Source organism: Adelges cooleyi, unplaced genomic scaffold, assembly GCF_023614345.1.
Source record: "Adelges cooleyi isolate 19-005CV unplaced genomic scaffold, UGA_ACOO_1.1 ACOO_flye_CR_arks_rails_tigmint_CR_PRNA_21, whole genome shotgun sequence".
Taxonomy (NCBI): Eukaryota; Metazoa; Arthropoda; class Insecta; order Hemiptera; family Adelgidae; genus Adelges; species Adelges cooleyi.
Window position 1 is genome coordinate 10,273,666 of NW_026095871.1, and position 21,339 is coordinate 10,295,004.

Consider the following 21,339-nt stretch of genomic DNA (forward strand, 5'->3'; position numbering starts at 1 on the left):
TTGGCGCGTTACATGCACAGAGGGCGCACAGTTTATGTGTTTTACTACAGCTGTACGGAGTTTATGCTCGTAGTGACACCGGAAACAGACCTTCAACATGATTTGGTAACAGTTAATTATGTAAATCACTAACATAAAAAAATACAAGTAGTTAAACAGTAGTATAGAGTCTATACTATAGACTATAGTCTTGCTAAAAAATCGTTTATTGCACATCTTATATTAAAGTATGGATAATGTTTCGTAAAATCTTAATTTATATGTATGTGTAATCGGTATACTTATTTAGTACAGTAGTGATGATTCATTATTGGTTATAATTTTTTTGTTGTATGGCCATCGCAGTATAGTTTGTGTAGAAAAATAATTATTTTTTCCGCCAAAATGTTTCTCGGAATTGTTGTAAAATCATTTCCACATTTCCACATCAAATAGAAGAGAACAGAGAAAAAATGAGATTTTATCTGTGCTTAAACTTTTTAAATTTTTTTAATAACTCAAATCACTAATTTTTGGTCGAAAACAACTCATTCTACAAAACGTAATATTCATAAGAATACTCCGGTTTTTACAAACGGTACGTTTGAATTAGAAACATATGTTTTTGTACAAAAACAGATCCTAGATGCGTTATAAAAATTTAAAAAAAAATGAAATATCAAAAAAGATATTTCTTTCCTACGGTAATATATTATATGTTTAAAGATGTTAGCTTATCGTTAAGTTTTAGTGAAAAATTGCCTATACGTTGCGCCTTAATAAATGCTAGTGTAGATTTGACCCTTACAATTTTTTTGAAAAATACAAAAAAATTAAATCTTTAAAAATGTATAGAAAACAAATTATTTAGTCAGTCAAAAATTTAAGCCAACCTTAAACAAACACTATTCTCCTCTGTGAACATTTAGTCCTCTACAGCGTTTGTTAGTGCAGACAATTTTTTCACACTACAAATTACTGATGGGTACTGACCTAACTTAAGGGCACACATTATGCAATTCCCATCGTCTAAATACGTATAACATTACGGGTTTTCGGTGGTAACGTTTTTCTAGTTTTCCGTCGAGCTCCAAAACGATAGGGATTAGGTTTTTTCTGTACTCAAGTCTAAACGGTTCAAGGTCCAAAGTCAAGTAATACAATATACATTGTGGGGAGAAGCTCGATGTATTTTTGTCATTAGTATAAAATGATTACAGAAGCCGTTGAACGTTTGGTTATGGCATTTGATGACATTAATATAGGACAATTTTTCAATTGGTAATAATTATAGAACAAAAAAAAAACCCATTTATTTTGGCCAATACTGAAAACAGAAAAATCCAGCACAAAATGTTTATAATATAAAAATACAATTGTATATTATTAACAAAAAAATAAGAAAAGTTTTTAGCAATTGCAGGCAGTAAGTACTGAAGTTTTAAGTGAACAAATTAATATTTACTTAAAGCGAGAATTTACACTAATTAAATTGTACTAATCGTGTTTAATAGTTATAAATATGTATTTTATTTAATTTTAATTATCACCCGACCGCCTACACTATATAATTAGCTTTTTAATAGGTGTATGCGTTTTGAATCCGGCAAAATTTTAATTGTATTTTGTCGATTAAAGTCAAGATAACGACATGAAATGACTACACATTTGTTCTGATTAGATTGCTTATTAATACCGTTTATTGTAGTTAACGAAAAACATATCTGTTTTTTACAATAAGATTGTACTAAAAAAAAAATGTCTTAACAATAAAAACCTAGTGTACCTTGAAAAGTTTTATGAATATAGATTTTGTTTTTTAGAAAATTTAGAAAAAAATACACATTTGTTCCGATTAGATTGCTTATTAATACTAGAAAAAAAATACAACTTGTCCTTCGGTTATTGTACAAGACGCAGTTTGAAAATGCAGGAGTTTATTTTCATATGAAAGCACTACTACTACTACTACTGTTAAGCATAATGTTTTTACAGCTAATTTGTTTCTACAATTAGGTACATTGTCTATTTTATAATCATCGTTTAAACCGTTGCTAACTCGTTGATTATATTTTGTAAATCCGGTTGTTTTCGAACAACGTTTTACAAAAGCCAAAATACACTGTAGAATTCGTTCTTGAAATACTATAGGTTACCAAATTAGATTGCAACACATAAGTAAAGGAGCTTTTGTTTTGGATCCCGGACATTTTAGAAAATACTTTATATTTTTCCATCATTGAATTCTTTATACTTACTTATTTCTAACATTTTCATATTTTTAGTTACCTCCATTTTCCTTTCAACTATCTTATACAATGTTTGTCCTGAACATAAGATACTTTTTAGAAGACTTGACCTACAAACATAAGCTTTGCTCTCATTGCATTTTATTCGAGGTCAACTGACTTAATTGCTATTATAGAATACTCGGTGTTTTTTTTTTAGTTCGCGATTTGTGTAACTATTAAATATCAATCCTCGATAAAAAAATATTAGTTTAAATAGGCTTAACCGTTGTAATACATTTAACTAATAACTTGTTATTATTGACAATTAATTGTTTATCTTTTAAATTACTCGCCACGGTTTATCTTTTAGATCTAATGACTTTTAATAATTAAGTATAGTAAACTAACTGCCGTAACCTCGTTGAACTTTTAATTTAAGCAAATTCAATCGATTAACACTGTGCCAATAATTTAGTTGTTGCAATAGTTCCATTTGTTGAGTATATGGAGTAATAATACATATTGTTTAATTCTGGCTATTGTTTTTAGATAAATCGACGACGATTAAAAACCTAATAAAATATTGCACGCATTTTAAATTCCTATCGCTTCATATTTATCGCCAACGAGATACAATATAATATGACGGTAATAAAAAATTGATAAATTTCAATTAAAAAATTAGAATTACTATTAATAATATTGTAAAACAGGTATTATAGTGTAGTACACAATTTTTTTAATTTTCCATCTTTATTGGCGTCTTAACACTAAAACACTCAACACTCGAGTTAAGTAATCTTACTTCCCCTAAATTAATTTCAACAAATTAAAATGCTTATAAATGAATTGAATGGGTTTTTAATAATACTAATATGTATTAGTAAATTTTTTTAATTTATTGTCACTTATAAAAACATACCAAAACTATATTCATATTTTACATCCACTTGTGTAAAAAAAATGTTTTACCTAGTTTTTATGCTATTGACACATTTAAAACTTTGCAATAAAAAAAAAATGAATACTGAGCTTACACCGTTGAATAACCTTATTATGGTTATCATACTGTATTTTTTAGAATGATTTTTTATAAATAAAATGAAAACATCACAAATGGTTTTAGTAAACCGTCCATTGTAAAAATAAGTATCTAAGTCAAATTTAAAAAATGTTTTCTCGTGAAATGGTAATCAGTATAGTACTTTAGACAGAACAGCGCTACATCATATCTAACCAATCGGATTACAAAGTATGATACATTTTTGTAACTGCCTATTTTATTTACTACAAATTGTAGGAATTATGTGCCAATAAGTTTAGTTTTTGCTATTATTTTGTAGGTATACAACGAGCTATCGAATAGTGCAAACTGCACACTAGGTCAGTTAATTAATGTTGTAATATAATAGTCCGGAAGTATTACCATCGTTGTATAATCTCAAGCCTGTATTGGAGATGAACGATTCTGTATTATTTAATTAGTCGAGGTTGGGTTATATGATACAATATTACCGTAGGCTAAATAACATAATAGTATTATTCTAGAACGTTCGGCGGTCACGGCATGATAATGAACCAGAATGCCTATCCGTGTCAAATATTCTCGAGATTTCGAAGGTGAATACGGTGTCCGAGCTAATAGCCGTGCCCTCTATAAACACCGGTGGTTGGATATTTGCTTGTAAATATAATATTGTACATTTGGGCGCTGACTTATACATTCTAGTTTTGACCTACTTAACCGCCGACGGAGTTGAATAGGCGTTCGAGCGAACACTTTGAAATTATTCGTCCGTCAATGATTATGATTTTTTTTCCACCTAACCGCTGAAAGATTTATTTAATCAGAAACGGCGCACAAAGTTTCCACGTAGCCGGACAAAAGGAAAAAAAAATCAACTCTTTCCCCTCCCCCCTCTCCTTCAATCGCCAACAGTATAAATGTTTTATTGAGTTTCAGCTTTGTTACGAGATGAACACTTTAAGGCCTGCGCAACATCACTATTGTCTATTAGTGAGCAGTAAGTATGGAGAGGTCAACTGAGACGAGGTAACCGGTTTAGAGATAAACATATTTTTTTTTGAATGAATAAAATTACAGCGGGTATTAGCTTTGGCAAGCATTCACGATGAAATTCTCAATTTAAGAAAACAGCAATAATATTAAATGGGCGAGTAGACAATATACTGTTATTTTAAAGCGAATAAAGTTCTTATGTATTTCTGGCGGTATTTTTTAAAATTTATATTGTACGTGTGTAGATTGTTAGAATAAGAATGGGATTTTTTTGTCGGGATGGTAACAGAACTAAAAATTACTTAAAAGGGTCTTAACGACAAACCCAGGTTTTAACCATTCAATTATCAAAATAATGATGAAAATCAAAATTTGTTGTACACATCATTCGCAGGATTCATACCATTTTTTGAGGGGTTGTGTATAAGCATTTTTCATAAAAACTGAACTCAAGGTTGAACATATAGTGTACAAGGTGATTCATTAAGGATTAGACACTAGGTTTTTCTTAAAGTAATTGCAATTTGTTGTTTTTCTTTTTGAAAACATTTTTGTTTATGTTATTTTAAAATATTATAAAGTTTCTGAACATTTTTCTTTTTTAGTAGGTATTTTCCATAGCTCTAACAACTTTTGAAACTTAAATGAGAATGTTTATGATTAATGAACTGTTTAAAATAAAATAAAAACTCGCTAAACATTTTGACTGGTCGATAATCAGTTTTCGATAGTTACTTTTTAATAATAATAGTAACTTTAAAAGTGATTGTCTAAAACTGGTTATGAACCAGTGAAAATTGTAAACAAATTTTTCTTAATTAAAAAAATGAATTAAATATATACGTTACCATTTAAGTTTTAAAATTTGGAAGCTTTGGGAAAAAATAAAAATTTTAAATTGTCTGATATTGTAAATTAATATAACTGTCTAAAAAAAAAACTAAGCTTATAAATTATTATTGTTTTAAGAGAAAATTATCGCCTTATCCTTAATTACCTTGTATGTACTCATCAGCATAGTAATAACTGTAATTAAATTTTTTGTACTACATTTTCCAGTTCCTCATTATAAACGTTCAATCAGCCACTCTCTTGTGCACTTACACTTTACAACTTTAACAAATATTTGGGTGGGAAATTGATTCTTAGTTTTTATTTTGAAAAAATGGGTATTTTCGGAGAGATTTTATTTGACAATAATTAAAATTTAAACCAAACAAAAATTGTTGATAATAACATTTATCGAATTCGACTATTGTAATAAACTATTCGCGAAGGGAATAGTAAAAATCGTTATCTTGTCAAAATCATGTGTTCGACATAAGCATAACCCTCGTTTTTTCCTCGAACTCCAACATATTTGGACGTCCTCACTAAAGGTCAAGTAGAACCAACAATAATTATTTAAACAACAAACTCAGAAACAGTTGCTTTTTTAGGGGAAGGGCTGGGGGGGGGGTTGAATAGTTGGCGGCCCACTCCGAAATTTTATGAAATAGACGTGATTATTAGCTACAGCGCGCAGTATGTGGGTTTTTATTAATAATTGTAATATATTTTGTGTACATCAAAGGTTAGAAATATAGTAATCCTGGCTATTGCGGGGGAATTTCATTTCATACTTTGTACATTATCTAAAAATCAGTATTAATTATTATTTATTTTTATGCATTTATCCGGTCGGCCGCTCGACGATTTCGGACTTCTGGCGATATTTTTTCAGTTGTAAAATGTCAATATCTTTATAAGTATTTTTTTTTTTTTTTAACTAGTTTTTTTCGACGAATTTATATTGCAGTTTTTGTTCGATAACGACATTAATATTAATATGATAAATAAAATAAAAATTCGGTACTGTGACTGTGCAGAGCTGTTCCGGATCGACTTGTCGGTGACACACGAGTCTTGTTTTTTTTTTTTTTTTTTATCTTCCATTATACCGGCTGTAGCCTAAAGCGGAATCCCCCACTTGGCGCCCACGTCACCAGGGGACGCGGTTGTGCACGTTTTCGCAAAAAAAAAAAATGAATCTACCGCGTCTGGCCGGCGATTGTCAGTGCGCCACAAGTTGTGCTACTCTCAAGTACATTGTTCCCGACCGTCGGTGCCCGGCAAACGGTGGTAAGTCTATACCTGTATTAATTATAACACATAAGAATATACCTATATTACATAGTTGGTCTCGATAAATAATATCTCCATATTGTAATGCGTTAATACTGTGATTACTTGCAATTAAACCGAGTGTACACCAGTGGTAATGTTTTTGCAAACCGACCAACGTTGACGTTTGATTTGGCGGGTTGGCTTTGAAACGGACGCGAAACGTTGCTACTGTAAAAAAAGAAAAAAAAGCTCTTTGCTACCCGAGTTTTTTTTTTTTTGGGAAATAATTCTCTGACCGGCAACGAAGGTTTGTAAGTATACTACTTTAGGCTAAAGTTCGGGGGTGGTCGCCCGTAGTTTGCGCTTGCGCTAAAAAACGTTAACACAACCCTTCGCACACACAGATTCTCGACGGTGTCAGCTCGATAACGTCGGCGGTATTCTTGGGTTTAAGCTTAGAGTTCAAGGCGAAAACAGTTGGTCCGATAAATACAGTAATATTGTAAACAATTTATTGTTTTAATTGCCAAAAAAAAAATAAATAATAATAATACAACGACAACTTATACGTTTTCGTAGCTACGAATCGTCAAGCAACGTCTTAGTATCTTGTCTTTTCTCTTTTGCCCACGATAACTATATAACACGTCTTGTTAATCCACCCGCGTGTTAAGAGGACGCGTACCCTTTAAGTATAATTATTGTTAAAACGTGTCTACCAAAAAGTGTGTAGGCCAAAGCGAAATGGTAGTAGAAAACGAATTTTGATACCCTTAAAAAAAAAAACAAGCTTTAACTAGGTTCTCGTTAACGAGTGAGAAATACAAATACAAGCGTCAAATCAAATTACCAATTTGATCAATTGATATTAAACAAATTTAAATTTTACCTTAAGTACAAGCACTTGAAAAATAAAAAAAAATATCAGAGTTAAAATATAAATTGTGAATGCTGGGTTAATAATAATAAAAAAAAGGCGACCAGAGTAGAGAACCTCGATAAAATTCTCATTGTGTTAAATATATATATATATATAAAAAAAAATGTCTACAATTATTAATCAGTCGATAATAGAGTAGACGCGGAATTCTGTTTAGACTACATAGTTTTTTTTAATCGCTGCGTTAGTCTGAAAAATAATTTTACTACTAACAAAGAGTCCTAATTAAAGAACTAATAATTACACATCACAGTTTAACCTTTAAGTTAAGATTTTGTAAAAAATTGCCGCCTACACTTTCCTCCTTAAAAATGGGCGGAGTGACGTTCTCTTAATACTTTGTTAGGCAACGATTTAGATATTTTATCCATAATCGTTGTTAGTAAGTACACGGGCCTTATCAACGCATATTTTTTATAATATCACATTTTGTTTTACTCGTAAAATATCCAATTATATATTTGCACATTTAACGCATTTTGAACTTTAGACCCTAGGTTCGATTTTTTTTTCAACTTTTCTATAATTTATGAAGAACAATCCAAAACGTTCAACTTGCTTAAAACATATTACACTTATTTTAAATGGCATGGTTATTAAACATTCTTGGTAGTATATTAATTTAATAAAATAACGACAGGTGTGTATTTATTTTTCTTCGTTTGAGACCACGTACTTTAGGCAGAGTAAATGGAACCAGCCTGCCTTTGTATTTTTTTAGTGTAAGCGCACCTTCAGCGTAAATCAAGGCATGGTTGAATTTTTGCATAGCGAATATTCCACCTTCACGGTTCGTTGTACCTGAATAATATTGTGAAATTTATTTATTTTGAATTTCGTTAACGATAGATACAAGATGATAATTCCCTAAAAAATGTCAAAACATTTTTTTGTAAATTTAATAAACGCCACCATTAAATCGCTCCAAGTGTTCATCCGATTTTTGTGTTACACTTGTGTACAGTATTTTGGAGCCGTAGAATAATATTTTTTACGGTATTTTTTTATGCCCGGTTTATCCGAACGAGTTAAAACCTTTTGTAGGCTTTTCAACGGCTACAAAAATAAACACTATTCTAAACGTTAGTGCGCGGCCGCCCTCTTTTGCGGATAAGGTCAGGTTACTCGCGTACTCGACGGATCCGTGGTAAAACAACTGGTTGACAGTATTTAAAAAAAATACACATATTATATATGTATATATAAACCTCCGCATCATTTAAACGTTAATTTGCTGACGACATCTTTTGACTAACGCGAGTTTGATCGTACGAGCAGACTTGATAATGACGAGATCACGTGACTATATAACATTACAATAATAATAATCGATGCTGACAAGATGGCAAATGTATACTTGATTTAATAAAAGAATTAGTCAGACTCGTACCCGTACTCGTTATCGACGGTCCATTAGCAAAGTCGACGGCATCCGATTATATTTTTTGTACAAATTAATATACATATATTGTAATAATAATTAACGTATGGAATTCGCTAGAGCGTCTAGACGATTATCAACAGCTATGGCCGGGTATGAATGTACGATTTACCATCGATATGGTCGTTGTGTTAACGGGGTTTTTTTCACTTTGATGTTACATCAAGCTCGTTATTGCAATAATTATAGCACAAACCGTTATCGGCGAAACGATAATCCACATGATCGAACCCAGTCATGTCGGCTAAGTCGGCTGCGACCGACCGTGTATGGCAAGTCTGAAATCTTAACCGTGCGTGAGCCGTATTAAAAAAAAAAATAATAACGAGTTGCACGGCTGCTGCTGTGGGTTTTCTCGATACACCTATGGTTCAGGGTTAGAGCGTTAACCGTCCGTGACATTGTACTTCCGGGCGTGTGACGGTTAACGTTCACAAACGTCACAACTTGTTTGCCAGCATAGTGTGTACCAGCATCTCGGTTAATAATAATGTTGTTTTTTTGCCAAAGGTTTTTTTCCAAGAGGAAGGGGTTTGTTGAAATCGGATCGTTGTGTTACCGTGGGCTCACACAGACCCCTTCCCCTCCTCGGTTGTTGTAAAAACGAATAAAATGATAATAATTTAAAACCAATTCGTCCGTTTGTCGTTTTACCGTAAAATATTGAAATAAAAAAAAAAAACCCATATTATTATTATTATGGATGGATGTATAGTAGTGGAAAAAAAAACACACGACTAAAACCGTTCCGTGTCGTTTCAGGTTCGCTTCGTCAAAGCTAAATTAACGAGAAATAAATACAAATACAAGCGTCAAATAAAATTACCAATATGATCCGTTCCTTGTGTAAACTACCTCATAAAATCGCCAGTCAGATGGCTGTAGACGTTCTATCCAGGAGCATGGCCAGCCAATCGCCACCGAGAATGGAAGACTATTTCAAAGACAAGCGTTTCATCGTTACAGGGTCTTGCGCCGGTCAGTTTTAATATAGTACCTATATATATATATATTTTCCCCTCTGAATATTCCCATGGACGTTGTTGATGTTTCAGGCATGGGAGAAAAGATCACTTCAAGACTGTTGGACTTGGGCGCATTCGTATATGCGGTCGTCGAAAAACAAGAAGGCGCCGCGGCTCCGGCGAGTCCCAAAATGAAACAAATATTTTGTGATATATCCGACTGGCAGAACACTTTTGACAAAATGAAAGAAATCGGACCGGTCCACGGGCTGGTGAACAACGCCGGCGTAGCCGTCATAGAGCCATTTTTCGAAGTGACCGAATACGGCTGGGACAAGTAAGGAGTCGTTTACACGAAGAGCTGTTTATCGTTTACCGAGAAAAGCCGCCCTAATAATATCTTGACTGTTTACCTGACCTCCTATCACCTTTTCAAAAGTCTTTTATACGATATTGACAAACTGTTACAGTTTATTGACGTATACCACTCGAGTAGTGGCGGCAATTATCGTCGCCAAAGGTTATTTCACTAATTATTCAATTAACAAACACTCAGACGTTATTCAAATATTGGTATATACCTTATACAGACGTAATAAACGTACCATTACGATATCTCTCACGTTGTTGTTTAATGCTATCTATAAATTAACGAAAAAACTATAATTTAATCGTAACTGAATGTAAACAATAATGTTAGTATATGTAAACAGGACTCTGAACATTAATGCAAGAGCCATCGTGAGAGTGAGCCAGGCAGTAGCGAAAAACATGATTGACGCCGGCATCAAAGGGTCGATTGTCAACATTTCCTCGACCATATCAACGGTAAGACCAACAGCTAGTTGAAGGATCAAAACGATCCACCAACTGTGGTAGCGGTTACAGACCACCAAAACTATTTCAACAGTGCAGATTTGTTCTAATCATGTATATTTTTCACATTTATAAAAACAATACTATTATCGGTTAATCAAAACGGTACACATAATTTGTTCCAGCGAGCCATTCCAGACCACACGACTTACTGCGCTTCCAAGGGTGCCGTCAACCAAATTACTAGGACCATGGCCATTGAACTTGGCAAGTACGGAATCCGAACGAACAACGTCAACCCCACGGTAGTGCTTACCAAAATGGGAATAAAAGCTTGGTCCGACCCGGCAAAATCCGGGCCCATATTGGGACGTATCCCGTTAGGAAGATTTGCAGGTATGTACCTACACAATGTTGTATTCCTTATAAAATTAATTTTATAATCGCAGTTGGGCATCTGTCAACGATGAACGATATATTCCCAATTTATTGATTCATTAATTACAGCAATTCAATTAGTTACTTTGCGTAATTAACGTTTGTTATATTAAATATTTAAAAAATATGTTGGACAACCGAATTTGGGGCGCACAAAAACGTCAGGAAATATACATATTTAGCTATAAAGTGTCAATCAATATAGATTCTCGATATATGTATAGTTTTTGTCGATATCTGTTCTTTTACAAACTGTCACAATGAATAACAATTATTTTTTTTTATAGAAACCGACGATATTGCAAATGCCGTCATCTTCATGTTAAGCGACTACGCCAGCATGGTGAACGGAACAGCTCTTGTGGTCGACGGAGGATTTTTGTCGGGTTAGACGAATTTCGCAAAAGAAACGGTACCACCTTCTTATGTATGAAAACCAACACAATAATAATTATAATGCACTAAAGTATGCTCTTAAATATTATTCTAACGAACACGTGCGAAGACCATTGATTCGTTAAAATACCATTATAAGTATAGGCCAACCCTCACGTGTATTACTTAATGATTGATTGTTCACCACGAATAAATGTTTAAATTATAATTTTTTTTTCTGTTTTATAATACTATTATACATTTGTTTATAAAAATCGTAACGTATAGGAATTCCTTTTTCTCAGATTGTCGAATTTACGTTGTTCGAACTACCACATTATAATATTATTGTGGTTCATCGACTGCACTTGCCTTGTTGAAAATTATGTTATGATTGCACGATAATATACTATTTGCACGTACCGTTTATATTTTATTATATTGTTGTTTAATTCCCTAGAAAAATATATAAATAATAACATGTGTAATACATTATAAACTGCATAGTACAAAAGGCTGAACTTGTATAATAATATTATGTTTTTATGATATTTGATTATGTAATCGACCATCTAATAGAACTGTTATATATGGATAAGTATGTGAAATTTAAGTATTATATTGAAATTATTCTACCGTTATTATATACTTTCAAATAAGTATACTCAATGTGTTCAACGTTTAAAAAATAAAGTTTAATTGCGTATACTGTGCTTTTAAAAGCATTTTATGTGTTGTACATCAAGTATAGAATAAATCATGAAAAAGTATTAAACATCGAAAACATGACAATATGCTTACCCAATATTTTACTTATACAATGTAGTAATCTACATTCTACCGTAATGTAGTATCTACGTAGTCTTGGCAAGTATTTGTTGAGTACAATTTGGTAAACATAGTGATAAAAAAACAACTGTAATTGATAGTGGAAAATTAGGAACAATATTAATTAGTATTAGGACAACTGATTTGTAGTGTTTAACCTTCGATATGATAATAATATTTACCTTGTACAAAAATATAATTTTATGTAAACAAGTAGATTCTATTTTTAACAAGTGGTTGTGTTTTGTGATTTGTATGTTAAGACATTGACATTATAAATTAATTTTTTTTACACGATGGAAAGCATTTTTGACATTTGGTTATCGTTTAAATAAGCCTTGAATCAAAAAACGACAAACATTGTGTAATTTAAAAACTAAATTCAATTTATTTTGTTACTATTCAAAAAAAAAAATGTTCATAGCTAAATAGAAACATTAATTTAGTAAAATATGTATCTTATCGTTTAAATTAAATTTATTTTATGCGGTTAAAATTTATTTTAAGAATATAAATTTGCGTATAATTAATTTAAACGAATAACATAATTTTATCATTTTTCAAGTTGCTGTGGTTATGAACTCGAGTGTCGATACACATTTGTTTTCTATTAGCTGTCCATAGTATACTTATTGTAATATATATATATATGAGATGCTATTATTTATTTAAAATAATAACCTTTTCTGAATTTAATTAATTTTCTTAAGCTAGTATGTTTAACTAGTAGCTTATAGTTGTAGTTCTTCTAATATGTTCTTCTTAATACATTTAAAAGTGCTGTTTATGCGAGTTCATGTCTGTCAATAGATACCTATTGCTTCAATATTTCAACTATGTCTATATCTAACAACACATTGATGAGTTTAATGAAATAGTTGTTAGATATAAAATAATTTATTCGTACAGATTACTTTAACACTTGTTTCCTATTAAAAAAAAAATTCACTCTTGTAAGTCTTTGTGGCAATGCTATTTATGTGTATATGTTACAAAACCACTCCAGTTCAATTAGCGTTAACTGTGAATATAATGTTGTGTTATTATTTACCTTTAGTACTTTAATCTCGGCGTGTGCCACAAGTACAAATAATTGTCCAACTTGATGTACAAACTAGTTTTTTTTAAATTACTAAGTATAATTCCGAACATAAATAATATTATACTTAATTCTTGTTGGCTGAAAACGAGGAACACAATAACGTTACAAATTACATCTACTTTAAAACATCATTTTTTATTTGCATAAATATCTTAGAGAAGACTCAATAAGAATGTGTTTTATTAAAACTCAGTGCAGTTTTTTATTGTTGTTTTAATTAAACAGACTGAGCGGTAAAATTATTAAAAATAGTACATAGTGAATATTTATTATTTTAACTTAAAAGTTTGGCGGTTTCACGGTTTTCCTACACTAGTCCTTGTGTTTTCTCCTAGGATCTAAGCACTGAGCCTACGGTGTATTTATTTTTAATCCGACCTCGTTATTTAGTCTTCTCAGCTAACAAAAACAACAGGCAAAGTCTATATAAGTTTTATTTAGTTTTACTTTTTTGTCATAATTATTGTGCGACATTAGTTGAGTTATTAGTGTTTACAACTAGTCTATTTGAAAATGAGTTTCCAGACACACTAATATGACCAATAAAATACATCAAACTGTGTAAACAATTTTTTGAAATAACACACAAGTTTTACTCGAAATCATCCCAACGAACCATCATAAATTATAAGACCATAAAAAACAGTTATCAAAATGTAAAACAAAAAAATAATTTATATTATAAACTTTTTCCGTTTTCTTGGTTTATTGGCGTTATTCTAGCTATAAAATAAAAACAATGAAGTATTTTTATTATTCGCAAACATTTTTTTTTATTTGATTTATTTACTCATGCTTCTTATTTCGTGTTTCTGCGATTCTCGGAATGTGGTAAAACATAATAATCGAATTTAAAGTTTATCGGTGTTTTGAATTTATGATTATCATATTTTTTTTCCTTCAAATTACAGCTGTTGTATAGCCTTGTATATATTTTATATTTTATATACAATGTATAATAATAATATCTGTATCTTTACATAATAGTTATAATATACTTAATTTTAATAAAGCGCAAACACATTTTGTTACCAAGTAGGTTATGTTTGCTCGCGTCTCATAGTATTGCAACATACCCACTTGAACTCAAAAAAAAAAAAAATTGTTTAATTATTTGAAAACTATTTAAGATATTATATCATAATGACTTTGTAGATTAAATATTTGTAATAACGTAAAACGCAAGTGTACAATCGGTACTTATAGTGGTTTATTTTTTTTATAACAAAAATTGTAATTATTAATTCAACATGAGTAGGCGTATAAAAATGTGAGGTGGTGAGTACCGCACACTATAATAATTTATACTACACAATAATAATAATACTACTATTATTATAAACAATACATTTAATTACCTTAGTATAATAATAATAATATTAATAAATAACAACGCAAATGAAAAATATATAAAAAATTGAATTTAGCTGAACGAAAATGATAAACACAAAATATACGTTGTATTCAAATTGGACAAATACAATATGAACTAAATACATTTTTAACAATTAAAAATTAGTTGTTTCTTGTCAACGTATCAAATTAGGTTTTGGTATGTACTTAATATAATAAGTCATCGCTGTGGGGAAACACATCATCCATTCAAGTTTATAATTGTATTACAATATTGCTTAAAGACATGAACATCTAACATCTAATTTTTCTTAATCGACTGGCCGGTAAACTTTAAGATAAAGTATCCGATCAATAGCATTCTTTTTACAAGTAAACAGTTATCTCTCATATCTAGTCGACTCTTAAGGATTTCATCAAATACTTTTGCATAATTTCTTTGTAAAAAATTCGTAGGTATGTCGTTTGTTCTTATATTAGTCATTAAGTGGGTGAAAATTGTTTCCTCAGATCTTCCAAAAGGAAAAAAAAGTAGCTAAGTTACTTGAAGATCACAAGTTTTTAATTTTTTTAACGATACCTCATAAATAACGCTTTACAATAAATTAGTGAGTAATGTGTATTAAAAAAAAAGTGTTTTAAATATTTAAATAATAGGATTTTTTAAAATTTTTTTAAAAACTACAACAAACATATTTTATAAGAAACATTAGAAGTAATCGAGTACTAATTAGTATTATCGTGTATTAACGTGTTAGTGTTATCCAATATGAGTTTTATAATACTGTAATATTTTATCGGCCAATTAAGTGCTCTTGAACTTAAACATAAGCTTTACAAACTGTTAATGATAACATTTTTAACGTTGACGATTTTTTTCAATTCAATTATTTACAAACATGAATCACAAACAAAAGAAATTCTGACAATTTTTCTATTCTATAAATGTTCGTGTTTTTATTTACATGCCTTATAACATATTATTATATATTTTATACACATTAATATGATTAATTTAATAATGACAACTATGTACGAATAGTCTATATAGACCGTAGTAAATAATAGTAATAATAATAATAGTAATTAAAACAATTATTTAATACTGTGTGATTACAATAATTGTTAGTCCAACGATTAAACGGTCTACATTAATTATATAACATTTTAACATATTTTTATTATTTTTTTAAACTTAATTACACAATATTGGGTGACATATTTTAGATCATATTCACCAAAAAAAAATACTGTGAACATTATGGCCGATGATCGTATGCGTTACAAACGGTGCGACAAACGGTGGACTTGAGTTAATTTACAGAGTCAAATGTTAACATTTTAATGGAAATTTATATTCAACCGCGAACAGTTGTAACGTGCAAGTTTGATTAGAGCGACCGGTGACAATTGTGAACATATTCATTTTCTTCATTACCTAGGCCCCAAGAGACATAATATTTTATAAGCAAATAATGTCGACTAAATGTGACCTTTACACTGCAACAGTACACGGACTCTGCGGTTGTAGCGATCAAAGATGTGACACGGTAATTCTTCTTATACAGGCGTGGTTTTTATTTATATTAAAAATAAAAATCGAGTTTAACGTATATTTATGTACACTTATTTTCTTTTAATATAACATTGTTGTCGGTCGAATTTCTATTATCGCTTACACAAAAAAAAGAGACTTTAGTGTGATCGAGGAGAGGACAAAGTTGGGTGGGGGGGGAGGGTTTCCAAAAACATTTTTTTTCTTTTTCAAAATTATTTAGTTTACAGTTTACAGTGAGCGATCACGGTGGGTTTGAAGTGCGCCTCGTCCTCGTACTCTTCATGCGTGGCGACAGAAATAATGGCTAGCGGCATGTCCGGTGCTAGCTGCCGCGGTTGCTGCTGCTGCTGCTGCTGTTGCCTGGGCGTGCACTCATCAGATGGAACGAAATGAATGGCCCGGGCTGTCCCGGGACGCGTAGAAGCTCAAGTAGAAGCACAACAACAGCAAAGCCACCGAAGACCCGAGCATGTAGACGGACCACGACAGTTGACAGGTGCCTGAACAAAAAAATGATTTTATTACATCTTGTTATCAGTCAAACGTTTCTTAGGCGATCGGCGCAAAACCTTATGTGGATATAGCGCAATTTAACGCGTCGAAGAATCATTAATAATGATAATGTTCAGACTGTGGATTACTTGTATTTTATATACACGGCATTTTCGTAACATAATGTATGCCGTGTAAGGAAAATGAAAAAAAAAAAATCACAGTTCATAACGCTCTTTTATAATAATGTACAACGTAATATATTTTAGCTTTGACGCGGAAAGTATACTTATTATTATTGTTTTTACGGTGATGTGTTTTTTAATATATTCGTTTGTGTTATCTCTCAAAACCACTAAACCGAGTTTTTCATGCAGCAAATCCGGAAATAGTACCTAAAAGGTTCTTTTTGTAGGGGAAAAAATATAAAATTTCTTTCTTCCGCTGCAAAATCAAAAAAACACCAAAAATGTTTTAATATTTTTTTACTTAAATTTTAGCACTCGATAACTTTTTGAAAAATTGTCGAATCAGTTCCAAATTTTTTATGGAAAAAACTTTAAACACGCTATTAATGTATGCTGACAGGTATCTACTGCCTACGTCTAGAGTGGGACTATAACATAAACAATTCACATAAAAATTACTAGGCAAACTTTTCATTTTGAAAACCAAATAATTTTATAGTATTTTAAAACAATCTTATCGAAATCTGCAAACTTACATAATATATTTAAAATAAAATAAATCACATTTATACATCCGAAATTATTTTTAATATTTTAATTTAGTAAAACAGTTGAAAGGTTTTACCTCATTGGCGATAAGAAGCAAATATTTTTTATGTAAGTAAAAACAAATATATTACTTTTTTGTAGTACAAGTTGACAAAATATATATACTGTATTGTACATTTACAGCATTAAAAAAAAATTGAAGTACCAAATCAAAATTGCAACTAGTAAATTAGTTTAAATATCAATATAGTTTGGTATACATCAGCAAGGTAGCATAAAATGTAGTAATGTAAAAAATATGTTTTTATTATAAGAGATTCATAATTATGAGTAAATGAAAAATAAAGATTCTTCGTTTATTATGAGCTGTTTATAGTATCTTGCTAGACACTTCGTTATTAAATTAAAGTGGCAACAATTGAAAAATTATTTGTTTTTTTTTTAATAAAAAGCCAAGATTGTTTTCAGTTGTGCTTTAAAATTAATTGTTTTTGTACAATAAGTCTTTTTTTAACGTTAGTTTCTGTTATATTCAAGTTTTATGATCAATATAGAGAATTGAAATTCCCATCGGAAAAGCTCGACAAAAAAACCAACAATAGAATAGATATAAGAACGTTGTGGTTTTGTTAATTAATTAATTTTATTTTTAAATAATACACTTATTATGTAAAATGATGAGAACCAGAAGGGTATTACTATAAATATAAGTGATTGTTACACAATTATAAAACCGGGCAAAATGAATATTATATTTTCAATATATTCTTATAAGTAATGTTAGCTAAGTCTTTAATTATTCTTTCAATAAATAAACAAATATAGGTAGTCAGAAAAAGCCTCATTGATAAATATGGTATAATCAAAAACTTTTTTATGAAAAAAATGTCAATTGTATCATTATGGTTCTTATCACTTGATATGTTATAATAAAGAAGATAGCATTAATTGAGATTAAAATATTAGTTGTTTAATAACATCCCACTCTGAGATGTCTCTGAATGACATATATAGATTTTTAGATAGTTAAGATTTTTGATATCTCATCAGACAACGGCTTTAGCCAAGATGAAAGCGGGTTAGTATAAGACTTTCAACAAAATAGTGATTTTTATGGTATTATTTTTTAAAAAGGATTTCATTTAAACATCAACGTACATACGTTACATTAAAATAAGATCTCTTTTGATTATGTAATGAAAATTATGGACTGTTGGTCGGTAAGGATTATTTTATCAAGTCTTAATACTAATATCCCATCGACATCGATCGCCTATTTTTTTTTTTTAATTTCAACTAAGTCCACATATTGTTAAAAATCGTTGTATGTATTTTATGCACTAATTGTAATCGTATGTCAAATATTTGAGTTTGTTACAAACAGTAATCGAACTTGGTAATTATTTTTTTTGATATTTTCCTACGTATAAAACTGACACAACAGTTTGGGACATTCTCTGGTGGTTTGCAACGCATTTAGCTTAACAGATATTATAATTTTTCAGATTTGACTCGTTGGAAAAATATGAATTTAAATGTTTCACCGTCAAACGATAACCAATTTTTTGCAAATGGAGCGTGCGATTCACATTTATTATACTCTCGGTAAACATAATATTATAGTGACGTGTGATCTGAACGGTTTTATTGTGGTGTAAAAAACCATTACAGACGATGACAACTGTTGAAGGCTTCTGCGTCAAAATCAATTTTAGGAGAAATGTGATTCAAAAATGCCGTCTCTGCTTTTTCATCATTACAGTTGTGTCTAATCCGTTGTGTGATAACCACTGTGGTCATTGGGGAGAGTGGTTTTAATTGGACTTCCGGAATTTCAATGACAAAACGGTCTTTTGACATTGGAAATAAATGCCCATTCGAGTGACCGGTATTGTTTTCAACAGGAATATGGTTTACAATTATAATACTTATATTATTGTTTAAGTAATGCGATGATTTCCCAGTAGGGCTGGATCGGAGAGCATTTTCAAGTTAAGTCAATTCTATGTTATTGTTTACCTAGCTTGTACGGTCCGGATATGTTTCCACACGATTCCTTCACTTCTCGGTTGTCCCAGCCGATTGGATAAACAGCACCACCGCCGCTGACAAGCGCCGCTAAAACAAATAATTATCGTTTTTAATTAGACATAATGAACATAATATATTATCTCAATATATAAGGCGGCAATGGAATAAAATTTGTATAATATAATGTAGGTAGTCAAATGTCGTATCTGTTATTAATTGTAACATTGTAACATCTCTTCCTCCATAATCCCTCCATAATTCTCCTCCATGATTTACAAATTCTGAATCCATATTTACAATTATTTACAATTCATTTACTAAAGTTTGACACTAATTTGGAATTGATAGGATAATGTAGGGGGGGGGAGCAACTTCATTTAGATGTTTGAGTAAACCTTAGTACAAAAGAAAGTCTATAGTAAACAAAATAGTTTTCACGAAGTTGCGAATTAATTAAAATAAAATGTCTAAAAGCAAAGAAGAAAATTACACCGAGACTCAATTCTCAATTTAATACACTTTATCAACAATGCATAAATAAAGTTTTTTTTTTTACAAAAAACTACTTATTAAAAATGTCACAAGTATAAGACAAAGGTGTCAGGTGCCGTAAACAAAAAAAACATACAATTTATTGCTCGTTTGTGTAAATACGGAGAACTTCAAGGGGATTTCATGCGGTATGTTTTTAAGGAGTTTTGTATAGTCAATATTTAAGGGAAATGTAGTTTTAATAAATTTCGACCATGTCAATTAATTTACCGGTTAATTTGTATAAGCTTCAAGGTATTATTTTTAATTTAATTAATTTTGTCTATGCGTAAAACCCATTTTAGTTAGTCTTAGACCAAAAACCAGACTACATACGATGGTCCAATTTTGTAAAGAGGCGAGTTCTTTGGCTATTTTACTATGTTTTGTAGCAAGCCGAATTTCATTTAAAAATTTCTGTTTCTTGTAATTAAATAAATTATATTTGCAATTTTTTCAATATTAAAACCCAATTTTTTTACATAAAAAAAGCAAAAAATCAAAAATCTGTTACATACATAACCTAGTAAAGTTGCCGAAGAACTCGTATATATTTACAGAATTGAAATCGGACCATAATTGACATTTTGGTCTAGGACGGAAAAAAACAGACCCCGGCAATCCCTAAACATCATTTGTATGACTATTATCGACATTGTGGAGTCAATATTGCGCTATACAAAAATGACAGATTTATTGAAAAAAAAATATGAATACAATACACAGTATAACAATAATAATAGTAATAGTATAACATTAATAATTGGCGTCCTATACAGTGACCAAAGGCGGTGTACATAATGTGTGGGAGAGGGTTGGCGAAAGTATAGAACAAAATAGTGCTCAGTCGGTTTATTGTGTATTCGCATTTGAATAAGAGGGTCGAACGAAGAGGGCATACCACTCGGTGGTCGTCTTATCGTCATCACGGTTTGTTGGACTCGGGACTGGACAATAATATATTGTTGTTAGCTGTGTGGTGTGTGTGTGTGTAGTAGAACAAGGGAATAGACACGGCCGCTGCCCTTCAAATGATAATGTAATCTCTTAACATAGTTATATCAGGCGCTGCTGCGGCTGCTGCTGCTGGTACTTATTGCTTTGGGTTCGCATAACCTAATCGAGTATTGCGACCACGTAGCCGAAACCCGGTGCTGCTATTCATATCCGCCCGTACACGCGAGAGCCTTGTGTTTGTCTCCGCGGCTTATATTATTATTATTATACTTAAACGCAAACGTTTTCCAAACGGCGGATTGAATAGTATTGAATTTCTGCGTTGGACCCAACCGGCGACCACCCCTTCACCCCCCCCCCCTTAACGGGGTGCCTGTATGTGCTTAACGCGGACCACTATAGCCGTGATGAATTCGGGGGGTGAAACGGCAATAGACGA

General features: G+C 31.1%; 2 protein-coding genes across 2 annotated transcripts in view; one reads left to right on the forward strand and one right to left on the reverse strand.

The window, feature by feature from the left end:
* Nucleotides 1-6,253: 6,253 nt before the first annotated feature.
* On the forward strand, nucleotides 6,254-12,036 carry LOC126834693 (L-xylulose reductase-like). The gene is made up of 6 exons (XM_050566800.1): nucleotides 6,254-6,351; nucleotides 9,480-9,695; nucleotides 9,773-10,019; nucleotides 10,396-10,510; nucleotides 10,684-10,894; nucleotides 11,224-12,036. Exons 2-6 carry the CDS (start codon nucleotides 9,548-9,550, stop codon nucleotides 11,325-11,327), a joined length of 825 nt encoding a protein of 274 aa, XP_050422757.1. The 5' UTR covers nucleotides 6,254-6,351; nucleotides 9,480-9,547; the 3' UTR covers nucleotides 11,328-12,036.
* A 2,405-nt stretch (nucleotides 12,037-14,441) lies between these two features.
* Nucleotides 14,442-21,339, reverse strand: part of LOC126834279 (LHFPL tetraspan subfamily member 1 protein-like) — a 137,526-nt gene continuing 130,628 nt past the window's right edge. Inside the window, exons 5-6 of the mRNA XM_050566084.1 lie at nucleotides 19,401-19,499; nucleotides 14,442-16,652 (exon numbers count right to left, since the gene is read on the reverse strand). Of these exons, the coding sequence (XP_050422041.1) occupies nucleotides 16,528-16,652; nucleotides 19,401-19,499 (224 nt within the window). The 3' untranslated portion in view covers nucleotides 14,442-16,527. The remainder of the gene's footprint in view (nucleotides 16,653-19,400; nucleotides 19,500-21,339) is intronic.

Bases quoted from the DNA above. Each gene is read 5' to 3' on its own strand.
- LOC126834693 (XM_050566800.1), top strand. From the start codon at position 9,548: ATGATCCGTTCCTTGTGTAAACTACCTCATAAAATCGCCAGTCAGATG. The intron at 9,696-9,772 runs GTCAGTTTTAAT...TTGATGTTTCAG, and splicing joins CGTTACAGGGTCTTGCGCCG to GCATGGGAGAAAAGATCACT. The intron at 10,020-10,395 runs GTAAGGAGTCGT...ATATGTAAACAG, and splicing joins ACCGAATACGGCTGGGACAA to GACTCTGAACATTAATGCAA.